General features: G+C 36.2%; 1 protein-coding gene across 1 annotated transcript in view; it reads right to left on the bottom strand.

Annotated features, from left to right (window-relative positions):
- The window catches only part of slc1a7a (solute carrier family 1 member 7a), a 46,087-nt gene that overhangs the window by 15,071 nt on the left and 3,441 nt on the right, over nucleotides 1-27,575 (bottom strand). Inside the window, exons 2-3 of the mRNA XM_073848654.1 lie at nucleotides 23,957-24,036; nucleotides 6,992-7,207 (exon numbers count right to left, since the gene is read on the bottom strand). Coding sequence (XP_073704755.1) covers nucleotides 6,992-7,207; nucleotides 23,957-24,036 — 296 coding nt within the window. The remainder of the gene's footprint in view (nucleotides 1-6,991; nucleotides 7,208-23,956; nucleotides 24,037-27,575) is intronic.

A 27,575-nucleotide genomic window follows, 5' to 3' on the forward strand; every position in this document is an offset into this window, starting at 1 on the left:
AGGCGACAATGCTTGGAAACAGGGAGTTATGCGGAGCTGACAGATAGACTAGAGGGCATTTCGTACCCAAGAATTATGCTAGTAGCCACTTCGATTGGCTAATGTGAAACCCTCATTTAATTCATGCCACCTACGGGGGAAATGCTGGTTATTTGTGAAATGACTGAATGTAATGATAAATTCGGAAGAGTGCTAGCTTTGATGTCCGCATCCAAGGATTTGCAATTCCAACATGTCTGTTGTAAAGAAATAGCCAAATATTAAAGATTAAGTGGTAATTTCAATTGAATGTGATTTAGTCAAACGAAAATGAAATTGCACGGTGACATGTAAAAACAATCGTCAGCTCATTGGTGCTCTACGGTCTGCTACAGGAGTTGGAGGCCACTGAAAAGAAAAAAGGGGTTATTAGTAGTTGCAGGAAAAAGGCTGAGATTTGTGGGCCTGTGTTGCAAGCAGAGGCAGCCTCACGCTGGCTTGATCTGTGGGCCACGGGATGGGAGTCTGGAAGAACCCGTGTAGCCTGCATTGCTAGCAGAGGCAGCGTCACAGTAGTGTTTGCTACAGGAGCTGGAGGCCGCGTCATTCCATAGACTTACATTCATATGTGAATGGATAAGACTGGAAGCACGATCTTGCACGAGAAATTGCTGCATTCTTAAGTTCAAGCTTTGTGAACTTAGAATAAAAACACATTTAAAACCGCGTGCTGTGGGAAGGTTGGGCGGGTAGATTGTATGTTGCAGTATGGTAGTGTTACCAATTGGACAAATTGTTACCAGATTTTGCAACTTCTCAGATTACCTTAGTGACGTCTTTTCCAAAGCACATAGCAACATATTTAGTAGGGCTGGGTAAAAAATATTGATTCTCCGATTTTAATCGATCTTCAGTTGAATGCAACTATATCCATTCGGGAAATCCCCGAATCTATTCTTAATGCACGTGCTTCACGTAAGAGGATATGAATATTCACCTCTCGTCCTGAAGGTGTCACTAGTGTTCCTGCTGAGAGAGTTTTCTCAACCGCTGGTGATCTAATCACAGCGCAAAGGAGCTGCCTTAGATCAGATCAGAACATGTTGATCAGCTGCTTCTTTTGCAGAAAAATGATTAGGCTGTAATTAAGAACTGTTAGTTTTATGGACAGTTAGAATGTTTTGTATAAGCAGACAAAGGCTTTATGATGGGCCTGTTTTGAGTGTTTTGAATTTAGAAAAAAAAGTTTTATTTCTTAAACATGTTTGAAGTTCTTAATAGATTTCACTGTTGCGCATTTACAGTCTTTTTTTTTTTTTTTTTTTTTACAGTAATGTGCATTTTGCAGTTTGTTTACATGGTGTACAATGGATGCACATATTTATGACTTCTTGTTACAGTGTTCATTTAAAATAAAAGTCGTTTAAAATAACAACTGTGTGCACCCATTATTAATGTGGATGTGTATTTCAGTAATAAGTTAAGTAGGAGAGTTTCAGTTACCAACATTTATATCAAAATATGGATCACATGTCTGCAAAACTAACATTTTAAATGAAATAGATATCAAAACGAATCGAAACCATAAAAATAAGAATCGAATCGCCAAATTGGTGACAATACCCAGCCCTAATATTTAGTGAAATATCCTATAATTGTAAAAAATTTAGCAACTTCAGGCACGCTTTGAAAATAAGATGCTGAAAAGACATTTTCCTCTTAACCATGCAAAGTAATAAGTGTTGAAAAGCTAGCCTAGTGGCACATCCGCTAGAGACTTGGAGAGAGGTGCTTGCAATATGCACATCACGAGTGCTTAGTTGCACTTGCTCTGTTTATTTATTTATTTTTATTTTAATATTTATTTATAGTCATTTAGGCAAACACTTATTTCTTGAAAATCGATCTTTTGTCAGATTATGAGTGAAATGTGTAATTTAAAATTAAAAATAATATTAATTCAGAAACTGAGTAATTTGTTGTGTTTTACGGAGTTTCTTCAATCCTAGGTACAAAAATTACATTGACATCATTTTATGTCACATCGTTTAAAAGCCTTTAGCAAAAAATGACCTACCTTTGCAACTGTTTTCTAAAATTTATTTGCAACATGACCTGTGTCCCTAGCGGAGACGTCTTCAGGCTATAGTGTCTGCTACGAGAGCTGCATTCGATGCTGTGGCCGGGAGAGCCACGTTAAATGGTTGAGCCAAAGCGGGCAGTGAGTGGCTTTGGTGCGACGAGCTCTGGGGCGCGGCCCAGGCTCGTTGAAGGCCTGCCGGTGAGACCCAGTGCACGAGCCGGGTCTAATGCGGGGCGGTGGTGGTATCGAACGAGGGGAGTACGGGGCTTTGCGAGTTTGCTGGAAATATTGGCTGCCCTGCTGGAGTGGATTTAAGAGTGAGGTTGGCTGATTGAAGGGAAACGAATAACTAAGATCGTACGGATTCACTTTGTTTATCCTCCGCGAGGACGGTGCGTCGGAATTGATCAGCGTTTGCCTCAGGCATTAAAAACGATCCACTTTCCGATCGGAGGAATTGTTGGCCCGGCCGGATGACAAGAGGATGCCGGGGAAGAAGTTTGGAAGTGACGCCGGTGGGGGCGAGATTACATTTTAAGGGCTTTGGTGAGAGCGTGCGTTGCTGGTCAAGCAGAGACCGCGATGAATCCTGTAAATCCTGGGAAAGATCTGTGATGTCATGGCAAAAGGTGCAAACCGAATGCTGATAATCCGTCAAATGGGTAGAGGTGAGTCGGCTGTATTTATGCATGATGTAGATTGGCTTGAGTGAGTTCCAGCTGTGTTAATTAGGCTAAGTATCTGACGTGCTCCTCCCGAACTTTGCTTTAAGAAGCATCATTTTATGTTGGCATATGTTCTTTCCTGTCACCAGCAGAATACATTAAGTGCATTGCAGAAGCTGTGACACAGTCAAATAATCCTAATCCAAGTGTCTTGCTTTAGTTTGTTTATCATCACACTGTCTGATTAGTAAAGAGGGCTCCAGAAATGCCAATCCTAATAACCTCTGTGGGAGGTCACAAACATCACATGCTAATTTTGTACCTCTCTAATTTGACCTCTCTAAGACTTTCATCATGAAATGCACTGTTAACAAATTGAGCTAATCTTGTGGCTGTATGTAAGTAGTCTCCTCCTCTTTCATCACCTCAGTGAGGACCATATGGTCTCTGGCTCAGGTCAGTAATCAGTTTATGCTCCAGTCTTCACCATACACTTCAATGACACAGGGCCATGTTCTGTCACGCAGCCCAAGTGACAGGTGGGGCAGGAATTCTGTATTCCCTAGTCCTCAGCCAACCCTAAACTGAGCCATGTCTAAGATCTCCTGATACCTCAACATCATGGACAGTATATTTCAAAAACATTTTTCTAAAGAAATTGATGAAATAAAGTTATTATGCCTGGCAATTAACAGAGAGCATGTAAAGGTGTAACTTCACATGAAGCAACCAACCAACTAACTTTATCAGTAAAGCATGGTGGAATGAATGTCAATATTTGGTGCTGACTTTTCTACCTCAGGACTCCATATGAACAAACAAACTAACTTACTAGTTAACTAATTTTAGAAAAAAAAAATCATGTTTATAGGAATGTAAAGATCTGGTTCCCCGCTCACTAATTACCCAACCAATTAATTAACAATTTCCATGCAGTAAAGCATTGTGGACTGAATGCCAATATCTTGTGCTGTCTTTCGCCACCTCAGGACTCCATGAACTAACTAACTAACTAGCTAACTAACTTCATCAGTAAAGCATGGTGGAAGAAATGCAAAGATCTGGGAATGTCTTTCCTAACTCTGGACTCCATATAAACAAACTAACTAATTCCAAGAATGAATCATATTGATAGGAATGTCAAGATCTGGGCTGTCTTTCCACTCTTGCTGACCACTCAAATAACCAACCAACCAACTAATTAACAATTTTCATGCAGTCAAGTATTGTGGAATGAATGTCAATTTCTTGGGCTGTCTTTCCCAACCTCAGGACTATATATGAACTGACTAACTAGCTAACTCTAAAAATGAATCATGTTGATATAAGAATGTCAAGATTTGAGCTGTCTTTGCCCTCTTGCCAATCACCCATATAACCAACCAACCAAGAAACTAACTGCTAATTTCCATGCAGTCAGGCATTGTGCAATGAATGCCAAGATCTGGGTCTGTCTTTCCCCACCTCAGGACTTCATATGACCTAACTAATTCCAATATTCAATCATGCTGATAGGAATGTCAAGGAATGTCTTTCTCTTTGCTAAACAACCATCCAACTAACAATTTCCAACAGTCAAGCATTGTGAAATGAATGTCAAGACTTTATTTCCCACCTCAGGACTCCATATGAACAAACTATGTAATTTCAACAGTGAATCATGTTGATAGGGTGTCTTTCCCCTCTTGCTGACCACCCAAATAACCAACCAATATTTGGCACTGTCTTTCCTGCCTCAGGACTCCATATGAACTAACTATGTAATTTCAACAGTGAATCATGTTGATAGGGTGTCTTTCCCCTCTTGCTGACCACCCAAATAACCAACCAATCAATTAACAATTTCCATGCAATCAGGTATTGTGAAATGAATGCCAGTATCTTGGGCTGGCTTTCCTCACCTCAACTTCATATAAACTAACCCACCAACCAATTAACTAACTAACTACCTAAATCAGTAAAGCATGGTGGAATGAATGCCAATATTTGGCACTGTCTTTCCTGCCTCAGGACTCCATATGAACTAACTAACTAACTAACTAACTAACTAACTAACTAACTAACTAACTAACTAACTAACTAACTAACTAACTAATTCCATCAATGAATCATGGTGATAGGTATGTTAAGATCTGGGCTGTCTTTCCCCATATAACCAACCAACCAACCAACAAACTATCAATTTCCATGCAGTCAAGCATTGTGGGATGAATGTCAAGATCTGGGTCTGATTTTCTCAACTTTTTGTCACCAGGATTCTATGTGAAACAAGCAACTAACCAACTAACTAACTAACTAACTAACTAACTAACTAACTAACTAACTAACTAACTTAATCAGTAAAGCATGGTGGAAGGAATGCCAAGATCTGGAACTGTCTTTCCTACCTCAGGTCTCTATATGAACTAACTAACTAACTAACTAACTAACTAACTAACTAACTAACTAACTAACTAACTAACTAACTAACTAACTAATTCCAACAATGAATCATGTTTACAGGAATGTCAAGATTTGGGCTGCCTTTGCCCTCTTGCTAACCACCCATATAACCAACTAACTAACTAACTAACTAACTAACTAACTAACTAACTAACTAACTAACTAACTAACTAACTAACTAACTAACTAACTTATTTGATCTGGGGCTGTATTTCCCCTCCTGACCTTTAAGGACTCCATATAAACTAACCAACTAACTGACTAACTAGCTTCACTAGTAAAGCATGATGGAAAGAATGTCAAGATCTGGGGCTGCCTTTCCCTCCTGACCTTTAAGGACTCCATATAAACTAACCAACTAACTAAATGACTAACTAGCTTCACTAGTAAAGCATGATGGAAAGAATGTCAAGATCTGGGGCTGTATTTCCCCTCCTGACCTTTAAGGACTCCATAAAAACTAATCAACTAACTGACTAACTAGCTTCACTAGTAAAGCATGATGGAAAGAATGTGAAGATCTGGGGCTGCCTTCCCCTCCTGACCTTTAAGGACTCCATATAAACTAACCAACTAACTAAATGACTAACTAGCTTCACTAGTAAAGCATGATGGAAAGAATGTCAAGATCTGGGGCTGCCTTCCCCTTTTGACCTTCAAGGACTCCATATGAAATAACCAACCAACCAACTAACTAACTAACTGTCTAACTAACTAAATCCTCAAAAACTCACTAACTTTAGTAGTAAAGCATGATGGAAAGAATGTCAAGATCTGGGGCTGTATTTCCCCTCCTGACCTTTAATGACTCCTTATAAACTAACCAACTAACTAACTCACTAACTAGCTTCACTAGTAAAGCATGATGGAAAGAATGTCAAGATCTGGGGCTGCCTTTCCCCTCCTGACCTTTAAGGATTCCATAAAAACTAACCAACCAACTAACTAACTGACTAACTTCAGTAGTAAAGCATGATGGAAAGAATGTCAAGATCGGAGGCTGCCTTTCCCCTCCTGACCTTTAAGGACTCCATATAAAATAACCAACCAACTAACTAACTAACTGTCTAACTAACTAAATTCTCAAAAACTCACCAACTTTAGTAGTAAAGCATGATGGAAAGAATGTCAAGATCTGGGGGCTGTATTTTCCCTCCTGACCTTTAAGGACTCAATATAAACTAACCAACTAACTAACTAACTAACTAACTAACTAACTAACTAACTAACTAACTAACTAACTAACTAGCTTCAGTAGTAAAGCATGATGGAAAGAATGTCAAGATCTGGGGCTGCCTTCCCCTTTTGACCTTCAAGGACTCCATATGAAATAACTAACCAACTAACTAACTAACTGTCTAACTAACTAAATACTCAAAAACTCACTAACTTTAGTAGTAAAGCATGATGGAAAGAATGTCAAGATCTGGGGCTGCCTTTCCCCTCCTGACCTTTAAGGACTCCATGTGAACTAACTTAAATAGTTAAGCATGGTTTATGAAATATATCAATTAATGAACTGAGTGACAAATTCCTGACTAACTGTTCCACTGACCGACTGGAACAGTGACAGTATCACTGGGGTAAACTCCGTCCTCATTTACTCAAGCAAACACTAACTGGCTTATCATGAGCTTTACTCACAAGGTTTAACAGACAGTTCAAAGCTTCTGCATGTGAGTGTCTGTAACCCTTTAATATCTATCACTAAAAACATGAGGGAAGTAACAGAATAATTCTCTGTATGGTTAACTGAAGCCTACACAGTAACTATCTTAGCATAAGCAACAAACAGACTGATCACATAAAAGCACAGGCTTACCGAATAAGGTCCAGTAGAGCATCAGCTGAGCTCATGATGGGTTTTCCGCTGTCCTCTGAATCCTCCTTCTGGGCAGCTCCACCCGGGTGGATAATGATAACCATGATGATGCCCACCACCACAGCCACAAAAGTCGTCCACAGATAATAAGAAATGGTCATGATGCCCAGTCGACTGGAGCACTTAGCATCCAGTGCTGCCAAACCAGACATCAAACTGAGGAGAGAAACACATTTTTTTAAAATATATAAAACAACTCATAAATCAGTTGCATGTAGAAAGGCTGGAAATAAAATAAAATAAAATGAATCAAAGACCAAAACTATAAAAATAAAATTTTTTGAATCGGTCGATTTAGTGTCGTTGTTCAATATCTACAGAGTTCATATATTCACACTAAAAACATTGCCAAATGTAATATGTTAGTTAATTTACCAAAATAAAAAGGGTCATACAAAATGCATGTTATTTTTTTGTTTAGTACTGACCTGAATGAGATATTTCACATAAAAGATGCTTACATAAAGTCAACAAGAGAAAATAATAGTTGGATTTATAAAAATGACCCTGTTCATAAGTTTTTGATTCGTAATACTGTTTTGTTACCTGAATGATCCACAGCTGTTGTTGTTTTTTTTTTGTTGTTGTTAACTGACAGTTGTTCATGAATCCCTTGTTTCAAATGCTCACTGATGCTCCACAAGGAAACACAATGCATTAAGAGGGTGAAAACTTTTTAAATTTGAAGAACAGGGTGAATGTCACTTATTTTGTCTTCTGGGAAACACGTAAGTATCTTCTGTAGCTTCTGAAGGGCAGTACTAAATAAAAAAATATGTAATATTAATACAAAACAAGAAAAATGTTTTCTTCAAAAAAAAACATTTAGTTCAAAAGTTTTCACCCCCCTCCCCCAGCTCTTGTGTTTAATTTTGAAGCATTTGTGAGTGTTTGAACCTTCTGTAATAGTTGCATATGATTACCTCAGTTGTCCTCAGTTGAAAAGATGGATCTCATAATCATAGTCATTGTTTTAAAGGGTTCAAATGCACAAAAATGCTGAAAAAACACTGAATTTTTGGGACCTGAAGGATTTTTCTGAAGTACAGCAGACAGTTTAACTGTTCAGGACAAATAAAGGACTCATGAACAACTATCACTAAACAAAACAAACAAACAAACAAACAAACAAACAAAAAAACAGCTGTGAATCATTCAGGTAACAACACAGTATAAAGAATCAAGTGTTTGTAAGCTTTTGAACAGGGTAATTTTTATAATTTCAACTATTATTTTATTTTGTGAACTATGTGTAAATGTCTTTCATGTGAAATATCTTATTCAGGTCAGTACTAAAAAAAAAATAAAGTGCATTTTATGATACCTCTTATTTTGGTAGAATAATTAACATTTTGCAGATTCTGCAAGGTGTATGTAAATATTTGACCTCAGCTGTATATATCTTATAGGATACTGATGTAAACAAACAAACAATAAATACATAAAAAACAAACATCTCTTATTTAAAAAAAAGAACCGATTTTTTGCTACCTTGAAAAACCTTTCGCTCAGCTGTGAGAGTTATGTAAGACTAAGACAGAGATATTTGCTCTGTGTGTTGACCTCAGATGTATCGTCAGTGCATTTAATCCTTACAATACCAGTCAAATGATGGCAATTCAGAACAGAACAAAAAGAAATTAGGCTTTACCAATGTGAGTTTATCTTCACAGAGTCTATTATAGCCACTTCAGGTACTGTAGGCACTTCAGGACATGTGCATACTTCAAAAACTGTGTCGATTCTCTTAACAAATTAAAAGATGTAGAATGAAATTTATACTGCTTGTCAGCTTGCTTATTTTGCCTAAATGCACAATATCCTTACTGTTTGCGAATGTTCATTGGAGCTATAGATTCAGGAAACACATTGGAAACTATGCTAGTAAAAGTAGAACTTGCAACCATAGACACTCGCATCCCAGACATCACATGAACTGACTAGCAATGAAATTTGGCAGATGTCACTAAAAGCTTGCAGCTAATTTAAACAAGACAAAGGGAATAGATGAAGAATTCCTTAAGGATCCCATTCCATTCACTTCTCATAATAATCATAATAATTATATTATAATAACTCTATTCTCAGTATCATTTTACCCATTGATGAAAGAGCAATTAAACAAAATCTGAATGCATTATTTTAAATATGCAGTTCTCCATTGTTTAGAAGATTTGGGAAGCTGAACATTGCATTGTGCAACAAACAAAAAATGTAAGACACAAAAGCCAGAATGATTCCTACTGCATACAGAGACAAAGAAAAGAGCTTGTTAGGAATTAAATCTTTGCGGTCAAATGAGAAATATACAGTTGAGGTCAACAGTAATTATTTTACCAAAATAAGAGGGATCACACAAATGCATGTTAATTTTTATTTAGTACTGACCTGAATAAGATATTTCACATAGAAGACACTTACATATAGTCCACAAGAGAAAATAACAGCTGAATTTATAAAAATGACCCTGTTCAAAAGTTTACACACACTTGATCCTTAATACTGTGTTGTTACCTAAATGATCCACAGTTGTTTTTTTGTTTAGTGATCATGAGTGTTCATGAGTTCCTTGTTGGTCCTAAACAGTTAAACTGCCCACTGTTCTTCAGAAAAATCCTTCAGGTCCCACAAATTCTTTGGTTTTTCAGCATTTTTGAATATTTGAACTCTTTCAAACAATGACTGTATGATTTTGATACAGTCATTGTTGGATTTTCAAAATTAGTACTTCCTTTCAAATTAAGTAATAAAATTGTTCTGTACACTAGAAAGTAATCTTTAATTGCTGTTACATTTGAATTCTTACATAAGAATTTCACAAAACCAAGGTTAAGAACATGTCCAGGCCATCGTTCACCAAAAAATATCAATAAATCATCTTTAGCTTATAAAACATTATCTTTTTAATGCTTTTGCACTGTGATAAGCAACAAATTTTTGTGAGAGTAAAGTAAAATGTGATATAAAATTTGCTAATACCGTGAATATTTAGTTTATGCAGCTATAAATACAATCATTGTTATAATATTTTGTAATACAGTCAAAATGATGCTGTATGTAGTAATGAAAATGTTGAAAACTGTGAACAAAATGGAAAAATACTCAAGAGTAAAAAAAAATTAAAAATCTGCTCTATTCTAGGGATGCACCGAAATTTTTGGCCGAAGCTGAACAAAATTACACACTGGGCTGAAGGAAGGCTGATTACTGAACACGTTTTTTTTTTTTTTTTTCATGTATTTTGCCAATTTCACCATTGCATAAATTAAATAGCCAATATTTGCTTTTTACAGTTTTATCTTGCTTTTCAAAGAAAAAAATCTATTACAAAACAACAATTTAAATTTTTTTTTTTAACACTGAACATGTTTAACATTCTAGTAGACATTATAGCCTACCAACTTCTTGAATCAGACGTGTTTTTAATGTACAAATAAATGCAGCCTTTCTGAGCAAAGGAGAATGTTATAATAAATGTATTAATAGAGCTGTTGTAATGATTATAATTATTTTTTATGTTCACTTTTTTATTTTATTTTACAGAACAACAGTAAAACTACAATACTAATATTTATGAATGTTGACTTTTATTTTGGTGGAAACCTGCAAGAAGACCTCAGCACTACTTTTTGCTGACAGCGGCAGATTTATGAATAATTCTCATCACGCAGATTTGAATGCATGATTTTGAGATCCATCTTTTCACTGAGGACAACTGAGGGACACATATGCAACTATTACAGAAGGTTCAAACGCTCACTGAAGCTCCAGAAGGAAACACAATGCAATAAGCCATATTCAAACTTTTTGAATTTGAAAATTAGGCAAAATAAGAAAAATGTACACGTCTTCATTCTGTTCAAAAGTTTTCACCCCCGGCTTTTAATGCATTGTGAGCATTTGAACCTTCTGTAATAGTTGTATATGAGTCCCTGTAGGATCTCGGTCGAACAGAGCACCAAACAAACTGCAGAAATTACCACATTCCAGAGAATCGAGAAGATTCTCTTTCCCAGCCATAAAATTGATCCATGACCATCACATGACGATCACCAGACGCCAATTTGTCTGGACCGCTTTTGTCGAGATCTGCGCCTTATGTCTCGGGGGATCAAACTGCTAAAACTTAAGGCAATTACCAGGAGAGAAGAAACAAACGTCCAATCTTCTCCTGACATAAATTTCAACTAAAATCACAAATGGGGACAGATTTACACAAGCCTATAGGGCACAGGATCCATCCAGCGTGACTCTCGTGACCTTTCAGACATCCTGTTCCGCTGACATTCCAAACGCACCCCGTCTCTCAATTGAGAGCATGCAAAGACAATCTTCAAAGAGAAAATCAACTTATTAGTATTGCTATTAGAGCAACAGTATAGTATGTTTTCATGTTTTCTTTTATATGCTCGATGTGTTTTATGTGATCGTTGGAGTTTAATCTATGCATTATATGCCTTTAGGAAAGGAAGTTATCAAATGTATTAGCAGGCAAGCAATATACCCTTGTTTGATATGTAGTGAATGGTCTTGACGAATGCTACACAGCAAAATGAATGAGAAGTTGATATTGTGTATATTTTATGCATTGCAACAGTTTATTGAGGTTAATAGCGAAACGTGCAGAAATTTTATTATCTTAAGTTACGCACCAGAAGGTACAGCCCAGGGGGCGTGGCTCCGCCCCGCAGCAATATTCGATTGGATCATAGCACCATGGGACGTACTGAGGCGGCCTGCTTAAAAAACCCATGACCAGAGCCGGATTAACACAAAGGCAAACTAGGCACGTGCCTAGGGCCCGATTGGTGGGATGGGGCCCAGACAGAGGGACAAAAAAAAGAAAAAAAAGAAATGAAAAATAAAATAAAATGTACAAATGTCCTATCTACGATTTATTTCAATATTTATTAATTAACTAAAAATAGTGACGATGTTTATCTTAACCATAGACTGTTACATTATGTTACATTAACACCAGCCCATGACTGTATATATAGAGGCGCCAGCGAGTTAAGTCCGAGGGGACGTCAGCGGCGGTGAGAGGTGGGACAATAAAGCTAGCAGGCAGGTGTTTTTTGAGTAGGCTAACATTCAAGATGCTTTAGGGTGCAAAATGTGAAAAAAAAAATGAAGAGGGACAAAAGAACAGACAGCGGGGGGCTTTACAGAAGTTTCTGTCGGGCAGCCGTCCGACGGTTGTGAACCTGCTCGAGTCAGCAGAGCCAGAGGCCGAGCCAGGCCCGGAGACATGCCCGAAGACGCGGTGGAAGATGCGGCGGGAAATGCGGCGGACGACGCTGTGGCGCCGTCAACATCAGCGCCGTCACAGAAGGACAAACTGATGGAAGAACAGCAGCCAGCCAGAAGTGAGAAAATCTCAATTACAACATTTATAAATGGTGTAGCTATTGCACTTTGCAGAAAATCTTAATTAAATGTGTTGATTAAATGTAAACAGAGCAAATAAGATAAACTTATTTGCTCTGTTTACCAGTGATGCGCGGGTCAATGTATAAACAACCCAAACCCGACCGACGTTTTCAACTAACCCGCCTGCAAGTCGGACCGCAAAAAAAAAAAAAAAGAAAATTTTGTACCCGACCCGCTTCCTGACCCGCATGTTTAATATTTGCGAGTGACACCAGTGATTATATGCGGTGGAGATGCGTTCACTGTCAAACATCATTCGGCATTAATTAGGTAATTTTGTCAAAAGAAATGTTCTTGATTACAAGAAAAATACAGATTTTTCTTGTTGTGATTTATTTTGTCTTTCAGATTTAAGTAGTTTCGTTTTCAAAATAAATTATGTCAGTGATTCTCCAATGTTAAATATGATCAAGAATTATTTTATTTCGATCTACAGTGTAATAAAAGTTAAGAAAAAGATTAGCCTATAGCCCTAAATATATATAGACTACAAGCTAATTCCTTTTTTCTTAACTTTTAAATTCTTCTAAAAATGATCAAGAATATTCAACTTAATCAACTTAATCAACTTCAATCAACTTAATAGGCTAGGTTTACGAATTTTCTTATACAAACATAACGAATGTGTCATGATCTGGGCTGTGGGGTTTCCCCTGAGATCGCTGTTCCCCTTGCACTGCACTTCCCTGATTGTTCACTCCTGTCTTGTCATTAGCACTGATTACACTCACACCTGCATCCTCCTAGACCGTGTTTCCTGTTTTGTTTATTTGATCTTGTATTCTAGTCGTGTTGTGCCGTGTTGGCCTTTTGTTTGTTTGTTTGTTTGTTTATTGTTTAATTAAATTCCCTTCCCTGCATTTGGACCCAGATCTCCTCCTTCTCAACATGACAGAATGCACTTCAAAACGAAGCTTTCTTATATAAATTCAGGAATCACGAATATGACAAAATAATATTAGGCCTATTTTATATATATGAATTGTATAGCTATAATAGTTGTATCAAATGAATAAGGAAATTATAGTGCCTTGAATTTGTTAAGTAATGTTTATTTTTGTTCATTTCACTCTCTGGAAATATAAAGAATTTCTTTTTTTTTTTTTTTTACTTGAAATTCGTTTTTAATCCCTGGTTTTAAACAAGCATGTTCAATAATTTATATATTATTGCTTGAATAAACGTTTACAAATAGTGCTAGAAATTTTATAATTAAGGAAATTAAACAGACCATTTGAAAAGACATAGTGAAATGTGTCTAATAATTCCAAAAAGAAAGAGAAGCATTGGACATTTATTAGGAATACCATTTTCTTAACAATTAAGATGCTGCATGTGTTTGTCCAGTCTAATCGAAGTGTGCGTCTCTCCCCCGACTTTCCCAACAAAAATCCCACCCCCTCTCAGAAAATACATAAAACTGACATTACTGAGCTATATGCATTTAAAAGTAGCCTATTAAAATGATACAGTGGCATTGCTCAGTTCAATGTGTTGGGAAATCGGGCATTTTGTCCCGCGTCAGCATTTATTCAACAGTTAATAAAGCTCAACATTCAAAAGGTAAATATTATTCAGCCAATAAAGTGTAGGTCTATGTATTTCATAGAAAATTGTGTCTAGTAGCTACTATATAAATTACAAAGGTTTAATTGGCATCTTTATTTCAAACGACCCGACCGACCGCGACCCGAAAATCATTAAAAATATTTTTGGATGACTCGTAACCGCGGGCACCCGCTCATTTTGGATCAACCCGCGCATCACTGCTGTTTACATAGTTTACTGATACCTATTGGTTATTTACTGGTACTACTGCCTTAACAATGACACTCCCAATGGATAAGATGAGGATAATTTAATAGCATTTAATAGAGCCGTGTAATGACGTATAAATAATGAATATCAAAGTCTGATAGACTGTTTAATATACAACACATGACTTATTTTGGCATACAAACAACCAATTTGTAACCAAAGACTAGGCTATGTAAAATGTGAATTCACTTTTATTAGTAACTTTGGTAAGTTTCAGATTTCAATTCATAAATAACATCGATGGAGGGGGGCCCAAAAAATGCAGCCTGCCTAGTGTAGTCCATTTATTTACTCCTCCAGCTCTGCCCATAGTTTGTTGCTTTTTGCTATTGGCTTGTGCCATTGCCTTTCGTCGTCGCTTTTGGTCTTCCGCCTGCTGTGGTTTGAGTGCTTTTCACCTGCGCTCGCCCGCTCGACCAAGCACGCGATTGTGCCATCAAAACCCAGAACAAACTGAAAACTTCGCGACTGCCAAACTCTTCAAAGTCTCATAACTCCGACGCAGAAGAGCTCCGAGCGCGTCAAACCGCGTAACCAGGCACCCGAAGACCGGCTCCAGCAACCAAATCCTCAGCTCCGAAAGATCCCCAAAGACGACATCCAAAGACCAGCCAGCAACCAACCAGAATCTTTGCTAAGACGAGCCCACGAAAGGAAACCCCCGTTCCTGGCACAAACGCAAGTAAACAAGGTCTCCCTTTTCTGGCTGAACCTGGTGCTAGATTGTTAAGTCAAATCTCTGCTTTTGTGGTTTTCTAAGGTTGCGATCTAAGAACTAGTTAGGAAATACAAGAACTTTGGGGTTCTCTTCAATTCAGTAATTTCCCACTGTATGAGTGTAAGTGCGAATGTGTGTGTGTGTGTGTGTTTGTGTCTTAGTAGATTAGTTTTGTGTCTTAGAGTAGTTCAATAAATCATTGTTTCATTAAAAGAAGTGTCTTGACTTTATTTTCACCAAAGTTCTATCTGTATTTAGATCCAAGCTGCCTCAGCTTTAAAAATTTCCTAAGGTAATATTTTGGTTTATTTGTGATCTTGGCCAGGAGCATAATATAAACCTTGTTGAGTTGATACAGTATACTGAATTAATTAACCACTTCGCTGGACGAATGGTTAAGAAGCGTAATCTATTATTCTAAATCAATTTAATCAAGTTTCGAATCTTTCGATTCGATTCATTATATTAATCATTATAAATTTGAGCTAAGTCACTACAGTCCCTCAGTTGTCCTCAGTGTGAAAAGATGGATCTCAAAATCATACAGTCATTGTTGGAAAGGGTTCAAATACACAAAAATGCTGAAAAACCAAAAACTTTGTGGGACCTGAAGGATTTTTCTGAAGAACAGCGGACAGTTAAACTGTTCAGGCAAACAAGGGACTTATGAACAACTATTACTAAAACAAATGTTTTAGTGTTGACTCTAATTACTTCACTCTATTTAACTGAATTCGATCAATCTACAGTGTCTAAAAATCCACACTTGTTTTCTTTCTCTAGCAGTGTAGTGTACTGACTACTGGGTGTGCACAAGCAGGCGCTCATGTATGTTAATAGTGTATGTACATGTGTGTTAAGCCCCTTGCTGTCTGACCCTGCATGTGTTTCTGCTACAGGCGGCCAGCAGGACTTCCAGACCATCTGGAGCTTTCTGTGAAGCACCTCTGTTTGACAAGAGCATTACCCTAATCCTGCCTGGAAATGGGAAAGTCCAGATAAAGGCTCTTCGCCTGGGCCTTTACCCCATTCAGGTCGCATGATTGTTATATTTCTCAGGTGGGACAAAGCAAAACACCGGCATACAGTAAAAAGTAGGGATGCACTGAATGTTTGGCAACCGAAATAGCAAAAAAAACTCTTTCGGTGTTCAGCCGAATAAATTATACTGAACAATGACGTGACACTCAAATAGATGCGTGCACTAATGCAGCAAGCATGTTGGCAATGGGGATGCATTTAAAACTGTCAGAGAACTACGCAAAAATCATTACAAGCACCGACAGCGAGAGACTGTTTAGAACAGCATCGCATGTCTTCCATGAGAAGAGAAAGGGATAGATGTTGCTGGTTACTGTATGATGACTGAAATCGCGAAATGGCCTTAAACCATTAGTAAATAAACTACAGAAGTCCAAAGCATGAGGGAAATCTGCCTGATGAGAATCATTCATAAATCTGCTGCTGTCAGCAAAAAGTAGTACTGAGGTCTTCTTGCAGAGGTCAAAATAAAAGTCAACATTCATAAATGTTAGTTTTGTAATTTTACTGTTGTTCTGTAAAATAAAATAAAATATTAACACAAAAATAAAGATAACAATCATTACAACGGCTCTATTAATACATTTATTATAACATTCTCCTTTGCTCAGCAAGGCTGTGTTTATTTGTACATTAAAAGCACATGCCTGATTCAAGAAGGGGGTCTTAAAAATGGCCAAAGAATATTATTTTACTAACTTACTAATTTGAAGTTAAATTGTGCTTTGTTGGTAGGCTATAATGTCTACTAGAATTTTAAACATGTTCAGTGTTATAAAATATTTTTAAATTGTTGTTTTGTAATTGATTTTTTTCTTTGAAAAGCAAGATAAAACTGTAAAAAGCAAATATTGGCAATTTAATTTATACAAATCTGGCAAAATACATGGGGGAAAAACACGAAAAAACGTGTTCGGTAATTGGCCTTCGGCCGAGTGTGTAGTTTTGTTTGGCTTTGGCTTTGGCTTCGGCTTCGGCCAAGAATTTTAATTTCAGTGCATCCCTAGTATAGAGCAGATTTTTTTTACTTTTGAGTATTTTCCATTTTGTTCGCAGTTTTCAACATTCTCATTACTACATACAGCATCATTTTGACTGTACTGCAAAATGTTATAACAATGATTTTATTTATATCTACATAAATGTTCACAGTATTAGCAAATAGTGTTTAGTTTAAACCTTTTTACTTTACTCTCAAGAAAATTAGTTGTTTTTGTGCTTGGCTTATCACAGCGCAAACGCATTGGTCCTGAAGTTAATTTTTTATAAGCTAAACATGACTTTTGTTTTTTTGGTTAACGATGGCCTGGACATGATCTTTACCTTGGTTTTGTGAAATTCTTATTTAATTCATATGGAATTCAAATGTAACAGCAATTAAAGGTTACTCTCTAGTGTATAGAACAATTTTATTACTAATTTTGAAAGCAATCAACAGTACAAAAATAACACAAAACAGTACTACATATTGTGATAAATCATGTCTAACGATGTATAAATCACTAATTATTACATTACTGGTCACATATGACTCAACATTAACTTGATTATATTAAAAAATAAATAATACATCTGTTAATAAGTAAATTAAAGCTGCACCTACTGTCACTAATTACACTTGCAGTGTTGTCTGATGACTACTGGTGATCAAGCTATTAATAAATCACTGCAGGGGTCAAGCAACAGTTTGTGGTAATAAACAATAATTAAATTAATTACTGTAGATATTGTTAAGCCTAAAAATGTTTATTTATGCATTAAAAGACTCTGAGTCTGATGAGACTTTAATGCTCCTTGTCTGAAGTTATAAGCTTGCAAAAATATTAGGTCACACTTTAGTTTGTGGACCAATTCTCACTATTAAATACAACTTTTCCCTTAATAGTTAGTACGGTAGTTGTTAAGTTTAGGTATTGGGTAGAGTTAAGTGATCTAATATATGGTCATGCAGAATAAAGCATTAATATGTGCTTTATAAGTACTAAACAGCGAATATGCTAGTAATATGCATGCTAATAAGCAACTAGTTAATAGTGAGAACTAAACTAAAGAGTTAAAAAAAAGTAAGGCTGCCATTAACGACTTTTTTATATTGATTAATCTATCAACTAATTTACTGATTAATCTATTAATCTAAACGACTTATTTCCCAGACACACACACACAAAAAATCTATTTTTCTTAACAACATTTTATTTTAATAAATTCAATTAATTGCAGATGTTTTTAATTATTACGTTTTATTGGAACCATTAAAATGGAATCCAGAAAAGTAATAAAAAAAATTTGGTAAAAATTTAACTGTAAAACTCAATTAATTAGACAGGCTTTTTAATTTAAATATATATATATATATATATATATATATATATATATATATATAATTTAATCATTAAAACAGAGTATAGAAAAATTAAAATGGATTTAGTAAGGCCCTATAATTACAATTAGGCTTTTTTTGTGGTAGTAAAAATGTACATTAAGCGTTACAACAGGCCTGCAGAGGGCGCCAACGCCCTGATGATTGTTTTTATACGTTACTGGCGATCTAATCCATGTTTAATATTGACTAAACAACATTTAAGTCAAATATATTTGGCCATATCTTGTTATAGCCACAGTAATTTAATCATTATGTGGACATCAAAACGTGTAAACTCAGAGTGAGGGTTTACACTTTTATTTTGAAATCACGATTAACACTTCTCCTGAGTTTGCCTAGGTTTATAAATGATTTACCTCACAAATCTGATGTAACTTCACAATTATGCTTAATTATGCAGTCTTGGAAAACAGTCTAATAATGCGTTTCATGGAAGATGCGCTGGCAAAATGAAGTCTGATTTTTGAAAATCCAAAAGTGGATTAGAATCAACGAATCGCGATGGTCCTAAAAGAAAGGGAAAAATGCATTTAACCTGAAAACCATCAAAAATATCTGGAACATGGTTTTACATTGGACTAAAAACAACAAATACAAAGAGGGAATTTTGTCTTCTCATTTCAGAAGACCACCACGTGCCATAAGGACAATGTATTTAATTTTTTTTTAGGGGAGAATATAATCTCATAGAATTTATCAATCTGCCACCATATGATATGTGGCTGAGCTAAAAAAAAAGATATTCCTTAATCCTCTAAAAGTTTGATTGATTTTTTTCCATATAGATGCGATCATTACGCACGACATCAGTAGCACCCAACATGAAAATTGAAAACATGTCTTAAAGCAGGCTTTTTTTTTAACATATGAGAGGATTATGTGTCCTGCATCATGCTTTGTATACAGATCCTCATTCTGCACATCTACAGTATGTATTAAAATGTAAACGCAGAACGACAGGAAATGGGAAATGGAGATTTGAACTTTGACTGAGGCTCAGAAAGTGCCATGTTATCAAAGGCACTACATCTGCAGCCTACACTGTGTGCATAATTATTATTATGCACAAACGTAAATATTCTGGTAAAATGTATTTTTTCAAGCACATTTTACCAATTCCAAATCACAACGATCTGAATAACTACTGTAATTTCGTATTTAATCATTTATAAATGATATATAATTGTCCACGAAGGCTGGAGGTGAAAAACTATTCAGGTGTGCTTAATGGCACATTTTATTTTACAGATAAAATGAGCTTAAAAATGTTTAACTCAGACTGAAAAGTCAAAAATTATTAAATGCCCATGAGAATTATGCAATACTAGAATTTGCAAAGTTATGGCATGACCATTGCATGGTCAGAAAAAAACTGGTGGACAAGAAAAGACACGTTAACTGGGGATAGGACCCAAAATTCTTGAAAAAGTGGTACAGGAGGATGTGATGCTGGTCCTTCAAGAGTCAATCTCAATTTATCTGTCTATAAAGCCTATAAAAACAGTCTTCATGTATCTGACAACACTTCAGCATGTTATTCTTATTAAGTGAGGGTCATTTTTTTAGGATTTTTTTCTCATGCAAACTCTTTGAGAACCTGACACATTGCACTTCTGAAGACTCCAGGTAGGTTGCAATTCTGGAAAATGGTGGCACTGGAGACTAAATGGTTCTTGATGGTTTTTACACCTAATTCTTTGCCCTTTTGCAGTTGCCATGTTTTTCTTCTTCTCCACCTGTTTTTTTCCCCCGGACCGTGCTGACCTAATAAGCATTTCGCTGTCAAATTGCCATGCCTCAACTCTGCAAATTCTAGTATTGCATTAGTATTGTATCATTCTCATGGGCATTTAATAATTTTTGACCTTTCAGTCTGAGTTAGATCTGTTTTTTTATATAACACCTGAATAAAAGAAGTTCCAGACTTCATGGACAATTATATATCACTAAATGAACACAGAATTAATAGTATTTATTAAGATTGATGTGGTTTGGAATTGGTAAAATGTGCTTAGAAAAAAAAAATGACCAGAACATCAGCGTGCCTAATAATTATGCACAGTGTATTTGCCTATAGGCCAAAGAGCTACAAAAAACAGCAGCTGCGGTTGCCAGATCTTTAACATGAAATATATGGCAGCAAAATCGTTTTTAATTTATTTTTTTTACTTGCATTAACTAATGTTATTATACCAAGCTACTAAAGCACTAAAATCTGTTTTGTATCTTTATAATATACTGACAGAACTCATCACAAGCAGCATTTCCACAAGCTGAGGTAAATACTAAAATACATGTAGAATGTCAGACACAGAGATACAAAACAACACCAAAGATCAGCATCGTGTTGAAATGCACACAGGGATATGAAAGTGTCTTTGATTGTGGCTGGTGCGTTCATCAGATAATCTGGTTTCTGCTCTTTCTAGTAGGCAGATGGCAATGAAACGAGGACAGTACGCAGACCCTGCTTTGGCCCTAAGCCCTAGCATACCATTTGATTAATATGACATTTTTATTCATTTTAAACCAGCCAAGGCATTGGCAGACCCTTGAACACAGCTTCTTCTGTCCCCAAGTATGATGAGTCCCTCTACATAAGAGAGCCAGTGCATTTTCTAATTCAATTTGCCACTTACCACGACAAGCACAACATTCAGGTCAACAGAGAGCTAACTGTTTTATATTTAGTCACTAGCCGTTGTATTTGGAAGTGTACTACTTTAGTGTCTGATTGGAGATGTCTTGGCTACAGTGCATATGCAGTTGGTCCTTAGCTTACTTAGATTAGCAGTAATTAACAACCCTGACCCTGCGTAATGACTCCCTAGTGTGTGTATTTCTGTATGCTGGGCATGTGGAACACTGACCCAGACAGGTGTGTGTGTGTGTGTGTGTGTGTGTGTGTGTGTGTGTGTGTGTGTGTGTGTGTACCTGGTATTCATCACGTTGTGGGGACCAAATGTCCCCACAAGGATAGGAATACCAGTAGATTTTGACCTTGTGGGGACATTTCTCAGGTCCCCATGAGGAAACAGGCTTATAAATCATGCACAATGAGTTTTTTTGATGAAGTAAAAGTGTGCACAATCTCCTGTGAGGGCTAGGTTTAGGTGTAGGGTAGGTGTAGGGCGATAGAAAGTACGGTTTGTACAGTATAAAAACCATTACGCCTATGGAATGTCCCCATAAAACATGTAAACCCAACATGTGTGTGTGTGTGTGTGTGTGTGTGTGTGTGTGTGTGTGTGTGTGTGTGTGTGTGTGTGTGTGTGTGTGTGTGTGCGTGTGAGAATCAACTTCCTTTGCTGCACCACAGGAGGCAAGTAGCACATTCAGCAGGTGATGATTCGGTTTGGACAGTTTTATTCCATCTTTGGGGTTGCAAGTTCACAAGCAACATGGCTGTTAAATTCTTATCCTATACTGGCAGTTTACCTAATTTCATGTGTTACAGGGTTAGTTCTTAAAAAATGAAAATTCTGACTTCATTTATTCACTTTCATATTCCAAAACCACATAAATTTTATTTCTGCTGAATGTCTAAGCTGCTCATTGTCATGCAACAAAAGCTATTTATTACAGATATACAAGTTAAACAAAGATAAAAGTAAGACATATGACTATTTTTAAGTCGTCTGAAGCCATGCAATAGCTTTGTGTGAGGAACAGTCCAAAATTGTCAGCATCACCTTTTTTAAAATCATTTTAATATGCTGATTTTTGCTATTATTACTATCAATATTTCTTGAGTACACTTTTCTTTAATGAATAGAAAGATCCACAGATCAGCATTAATATGAAATAAAAAGCTTTTATAACATTATACACTATACCATTCAAATTCTTGGAGCCTTTTATTTGGCAAAGATACTTTAAATTAATCAGAAGTGTTACAAAAGATTTCTATTTCAGCTGCTCTTCTGAACTTTCTATTCGTCAAAGAAACCTGAAACAAATCTACTCAGCTGTTTTCAACATAATAATAGTAATGTTTTAATATTTCTTGAGCAGCAAATCAGAATATTAGAATGATTTCCGAAGAATCATGTGACTGGAGTGATGATGCTAAACATTCAGCTTTGAAATCACAGGAATAAAATATATATTTTTAAATATATTCAAATAAAAAACAGTTATTTAAAATAGTAAAAATATTTCAAAATGTTACTGTTTTTGCTGTACTTTGGATCAAATAAATACAGGCTTGGTGAGCCGAGAGACTTCTTAAAACAAAAATGAAAAATCTTACTGTTCAAATACTTTTGACTGGTAGTGTACATTATAGAGATTAAAGAAGTCACTTAATGGTGCTTTGTGTCATTTCTGGAGATTGCCAGTATAAATCACCATGAATTTTCATGTATGGAAAATATTGGACATTCAAAAAAATATTTTGTGTTCCACTGAAGAAAGAAAATAATATGATTGTAGCTTAAACAGTAGAGCAAGGCACTAACAAGGTCTACCAAGGTCATCGGTTTGATTCCCAAGGAATGCATGAACTGATTAAATGTGAAGGTACTGTGTGTCACTTGGATAACCATATATTTTTATACAAATGCATATTGATCCTCAAAAAATAAAGCATAGGTTTTAATAAAGACTGCTAGTGATTTAAATTAGAATATAATGTTAAATTATTGCCTATTTTATTCAAGTATCTGTATTGATATCACTGGCTTTGATATTTTTTTGTAAATATTGTTTTGAAAAACAGTAGGTAAAATGATGACAAAAGTTTTAGCCTTTATAGACTCTCTTTCTTAAAGGACACCTATTAAAATACATAGTATTTATATAGTATAAAATGCACTTTTACATAATGTTTGGGTATAAATGTGTGTTTAACATCAACAATATCTTGTAAGCAATCCTGGTTCTCTGTGTTTGGATGTAAGACCAAACATAAGAGTTTTAATTTTCTCCCATCATATGAGCCACTGAGGACGCAGTGGATTACTTCTTATTTTTTAAGGTAATGCGTCTCAAAATCTACCTACAGTGAACACATTTATGTCTGTGTGCTTGTGTCATTTCGTTAAAGTGCATAGCGAATGTTATCAAAATATTTGTGTGTATGTGTGTTGCTCAGCCATCATTGCAAATGGGCTGTGAAAACTCTACAAGTACATAAATATATCAAATAACCATTCTGAGACATCCTGGTTCATTCTCATAGGTGTTTCTCTGACTTTGGTTCATACATGTACGGCTGAACACCGGTTCTCTCGCTCTCAGTCATGTTGCTGTTTATTGCTGTTGGTATGCAAATCAGAGATGTATACACCACACCCCATAAATGACATTTTCTATATGTTATAATAAATTAGCTGTGGAGTATTTTGAGCTGAAACCTTACAGACACATTCTGAGGACACCCAAGACCAATATTACATCATGTCATTGTACCAGATTCATAGTGATTAACAGTTAAGTTATTCATAATAAGATTCTCACAAACAGGGACCTCAAGAAGGAGCAGAGAAGAAGCAGGATTTAGTCCTCTTACCTGGAAACCACTAGAGGCAGGATGAGCATCTTTAACATCCGCATCAGCAACTCCCCTGGGAACTGGAAGTACTTCACCTCCTTCAGGAGAAACAGAACCACACAAAATTTAGCTATTACATACAAAGTTTGCATTTGTATGTGTTTTGTCTGGCCAGTTTACACATTCAAATTATTTTAAACCAGAGGCGAAAGCAAACTCAATTTGATAACCACGCATTGCTTTCTGTGCGCACAGGCAGCAGTTTTAGGCAGCACACAAACACAACTTGACAATAAAATTGTCAAAGCAGCAGTTTCAACAATCATTCTCATAAAGGGGGTCTTTAAAGGGGTCATCGGATGCAAAACTCACTTTTACATGTTGTTTGAACATAAATGTGTGTTGGCAGTGTGTGCACACAACCACCCTATAATGATAAAAATCCACCCAGTGGTTTTTTTTTTAATCCCTATAAATAATATCCCCTTTTTCAAATCAAGCCATTCTCAGATTCTTGCCTGTGTGATGTCACACAGACCAAGGCCGCTAACGCGATAGTTGATTGACAGAGCTGATTTTGACAAGGTAAAAAGGGTGTTGCTTTAGACTACCATTGAGAAATTTTAACCAAAGTATGTTATAGACTTTTAAGACCCTAAAGAATCATATCAACTTGAACTGAAACAGCTGAGAAAGAAGTAGGATATGTATCATTATATTGGATCCACACATCAGTTCTAAAAGTGACAGCAGCCTATACAATACATGCTGGCATGGGCGTAGAATTAGGGGGGGCACACAGGACATGTCCCTACCAATCTCCAGTGACTGCCAAACTGTCCCTAGCCATAATTTTGATCAAACAATTAAATATATGTATACAGTATGTCGCAAAAGTAAGTACACCCCTCATATTTCAACAACCATTTTAGTATATCTTCTTAAGGGACAATACTATAGAATGAAACTTGGATATATTTTAGAGTAGTCAATGTGCAGCTTGTATAGCAGTATAGATGTATTGTCCCCTGAAAATTACTCAACATACAGCAATTATTGTCAAAATAGTTTGCAACAAAAGTGAGTACACCCTAAGTGAACTTGTCCAAAGTGGCATCATGGTCTGCTTCAGAATGTACAGTACGGAATGGAATCCATGTTTTCCCTCAATGAACTGCAGCTCCCCAGTACCAGCAGCACTCATGCAGCCCTAGACCATAATGCAACGCCACACATGCTGGACACCATCTGAGCCAAACAAGTTTATCTTACACTCTCATCAGACCACAGGACATGGTTCCAGTAATTCATGCTCTTGGACAGGTTGTCTTCAGCAAACTGTTTGTGGGCTTTCTTGTGGGCCAGCTTTAGATGAGGCTTCCTTCTGGGATGACACCTATACAAGCTGATCTTCTACTTCTGCAACCTTTAAAGCAATGCTGGCAGCTCTCATGCATCTGTTTTTTGAAGCCAAGTTCTGCACCTTATGCACAGAACTAGTGCTCAACTTTGTTAATCGACCCTTGTAAGGCCTGTTCCGAATGGAACACATCTTTGAAAACTGCTGTATGACCCTGACCACTGTGGTGTAAATCGGTTTCAGGGTGTTACTGAACCTCTAATAGCCTTGGCCATCTTTGTGAAGAGAAACAATTGTAATTCTCAATTCCTCAGAGAGTTCTTTGCCATGAGATGCCATGTTGCACATCCAATGGTCAGTATGAGAGAATTGTACTTAAAGCACCTAATTTTAACTGCTCTAATACAAGATACACAACTTTGAAGGGTCCTGTCAAGCAGACAAAAACATAAACATGGTGAATAGGACATATGTGACCCTGGACCACAAAACCAGTCATAAGGTTAAATTTTACAAAACTGAGATATATACATCATATGAAAGCTCAATAAATAAGCTTTCTATTGATGTATGGTTTGTTATGATAGGACAATATTTGGCCGAGATACATCTATTTGAAAATCTGGAATCTAAGGGTGCAATAAAATCAAAATACTGAGAAAATCACCTTTAAAGTTGTCCAAATTATGTTCTTAACAATGCATATTACTAATCAAAAAATTACATTTTGATAGGTTTACAGTGGGAATTTTACAAAAAATCTTAATGTAACATGATCTTTACTTAATTTCCTAGTGATTTTTGACATAAAAGAAAAATCAATAATTTTGACCCATACAATGTATTTTTGGCTATTGCTACAAATATACCCCAGCGACTTAAGACTGGTTTTGTGGTCCAGGGTCACATATGGTTTTGCATGGTTAAACAACATACTGCTGTTATGACTTAGGGTGTACTTACTTTTGTTGCCAGCTATTTTGACAATAATGGCTGTATGTTGAGTTATTTTAAATCTATACTGTTATACAAGCTGCACATTGACTACTCTAAAATATATCCAAGTTTCATTTCTATAGTATTTTCCCTTGAGAAGATACTAAAATTGTTGCTGAAATGTGAGTTTTTTTTTTTCTTTTTTTTTTCTTGGACACATCTATAACTATTACCTAAGAAGTTAAAAGTTAATACATTTTATACATCGGCGGAATGTAGTCACACACCGGATGAGAAGCAGTGCTGCATTTAGAACAACTCACAGGTATTGCACCCAATTTAAGACAGCAGTCCAAAACAGTTAATATAAAAGCAGTTTTAATTTGTTAATTAAACAAATTATTATTAGCTCCCTATATAAAGCACAGAAAAGGGTTGTGTGGAAATATAAACAATCTTCCAGCCTTTGATAACTTCATCATGAACATTAACAATAATTTGGGACAAATATAATGTTATTTCATGGTAAACTATGTGGATAAGTCACAACCTATAATATGCCTATTTTACATAAAAATACAAACAACAGAACGACAGTGACTTTTGATGTTACAGTCCTTTTAATGTCATCATTAGTTTATGAAAATACAATTTTATTATGATCCAAATTGTCCAATATCATCACATCTCCTCAAGTTCAAGATAGCTCTATATAAACATACTGCAGCCCAATAAAGTTGCTGAAGAAGAGTCTTTAAGCAAGAGAAAGACTTATAGAGGACCATATTGTGCTTGAACGCAGCTGAGAGACATGATGCTGGTGCTAAAGCGCTTATAGGCCTGCATTAAAGAGGGGGCAGGGACATGAAGCTTAGATCAGGGCATTTGTCCAAGCAGCATCATGATCAATGCTGACAAATGCCTGTGCATCTATGGCATTCCTGTGCCACTGGCTAATGCTAGCATAAAAACAGCTGGCACCGAGCCCCTACATCTGCCACTGGCATTCCTGACTCGGGTCATGTAAAGCTGCCGTGTAGCATAATCTAAACAGACAGGGATGCCACAGCTCACTGCTAAACATAACAGAGGTGTAATAACTGACAGAGAATATAGTGACAAACTAAAACTGAATTAAATAATCAATTGTCAATTTGTCTGTTTAACTAGACTAAAAATAAACTTATTAACTTATTAAAAATAAAAGTGCTTCACAATGCCATAGAAGAACCTTTTTTGTCTAAATGGTTCCATAAAGAACCTTTAACATCTGAAGAATTTTTCTGTTTCACAAAAGGTTCTTTGTGGTGAAAGAAGGTTCTTCAGATTATAAAAAGGTAA

The sequence above is a fragment of the Garra rufa genome, chromosome 10 (assembly GCF_049309525.1).
Source record: "Garra rufa chromosome 10, GarRuf1.0, whole genome shotgun sequence".
Taxonomy (NCBI): Eukaryota; Metazoa; Chordata; class Actinopteri; order Cypriniformes; family Cyprinidae; genus Garra; species Garra rufa.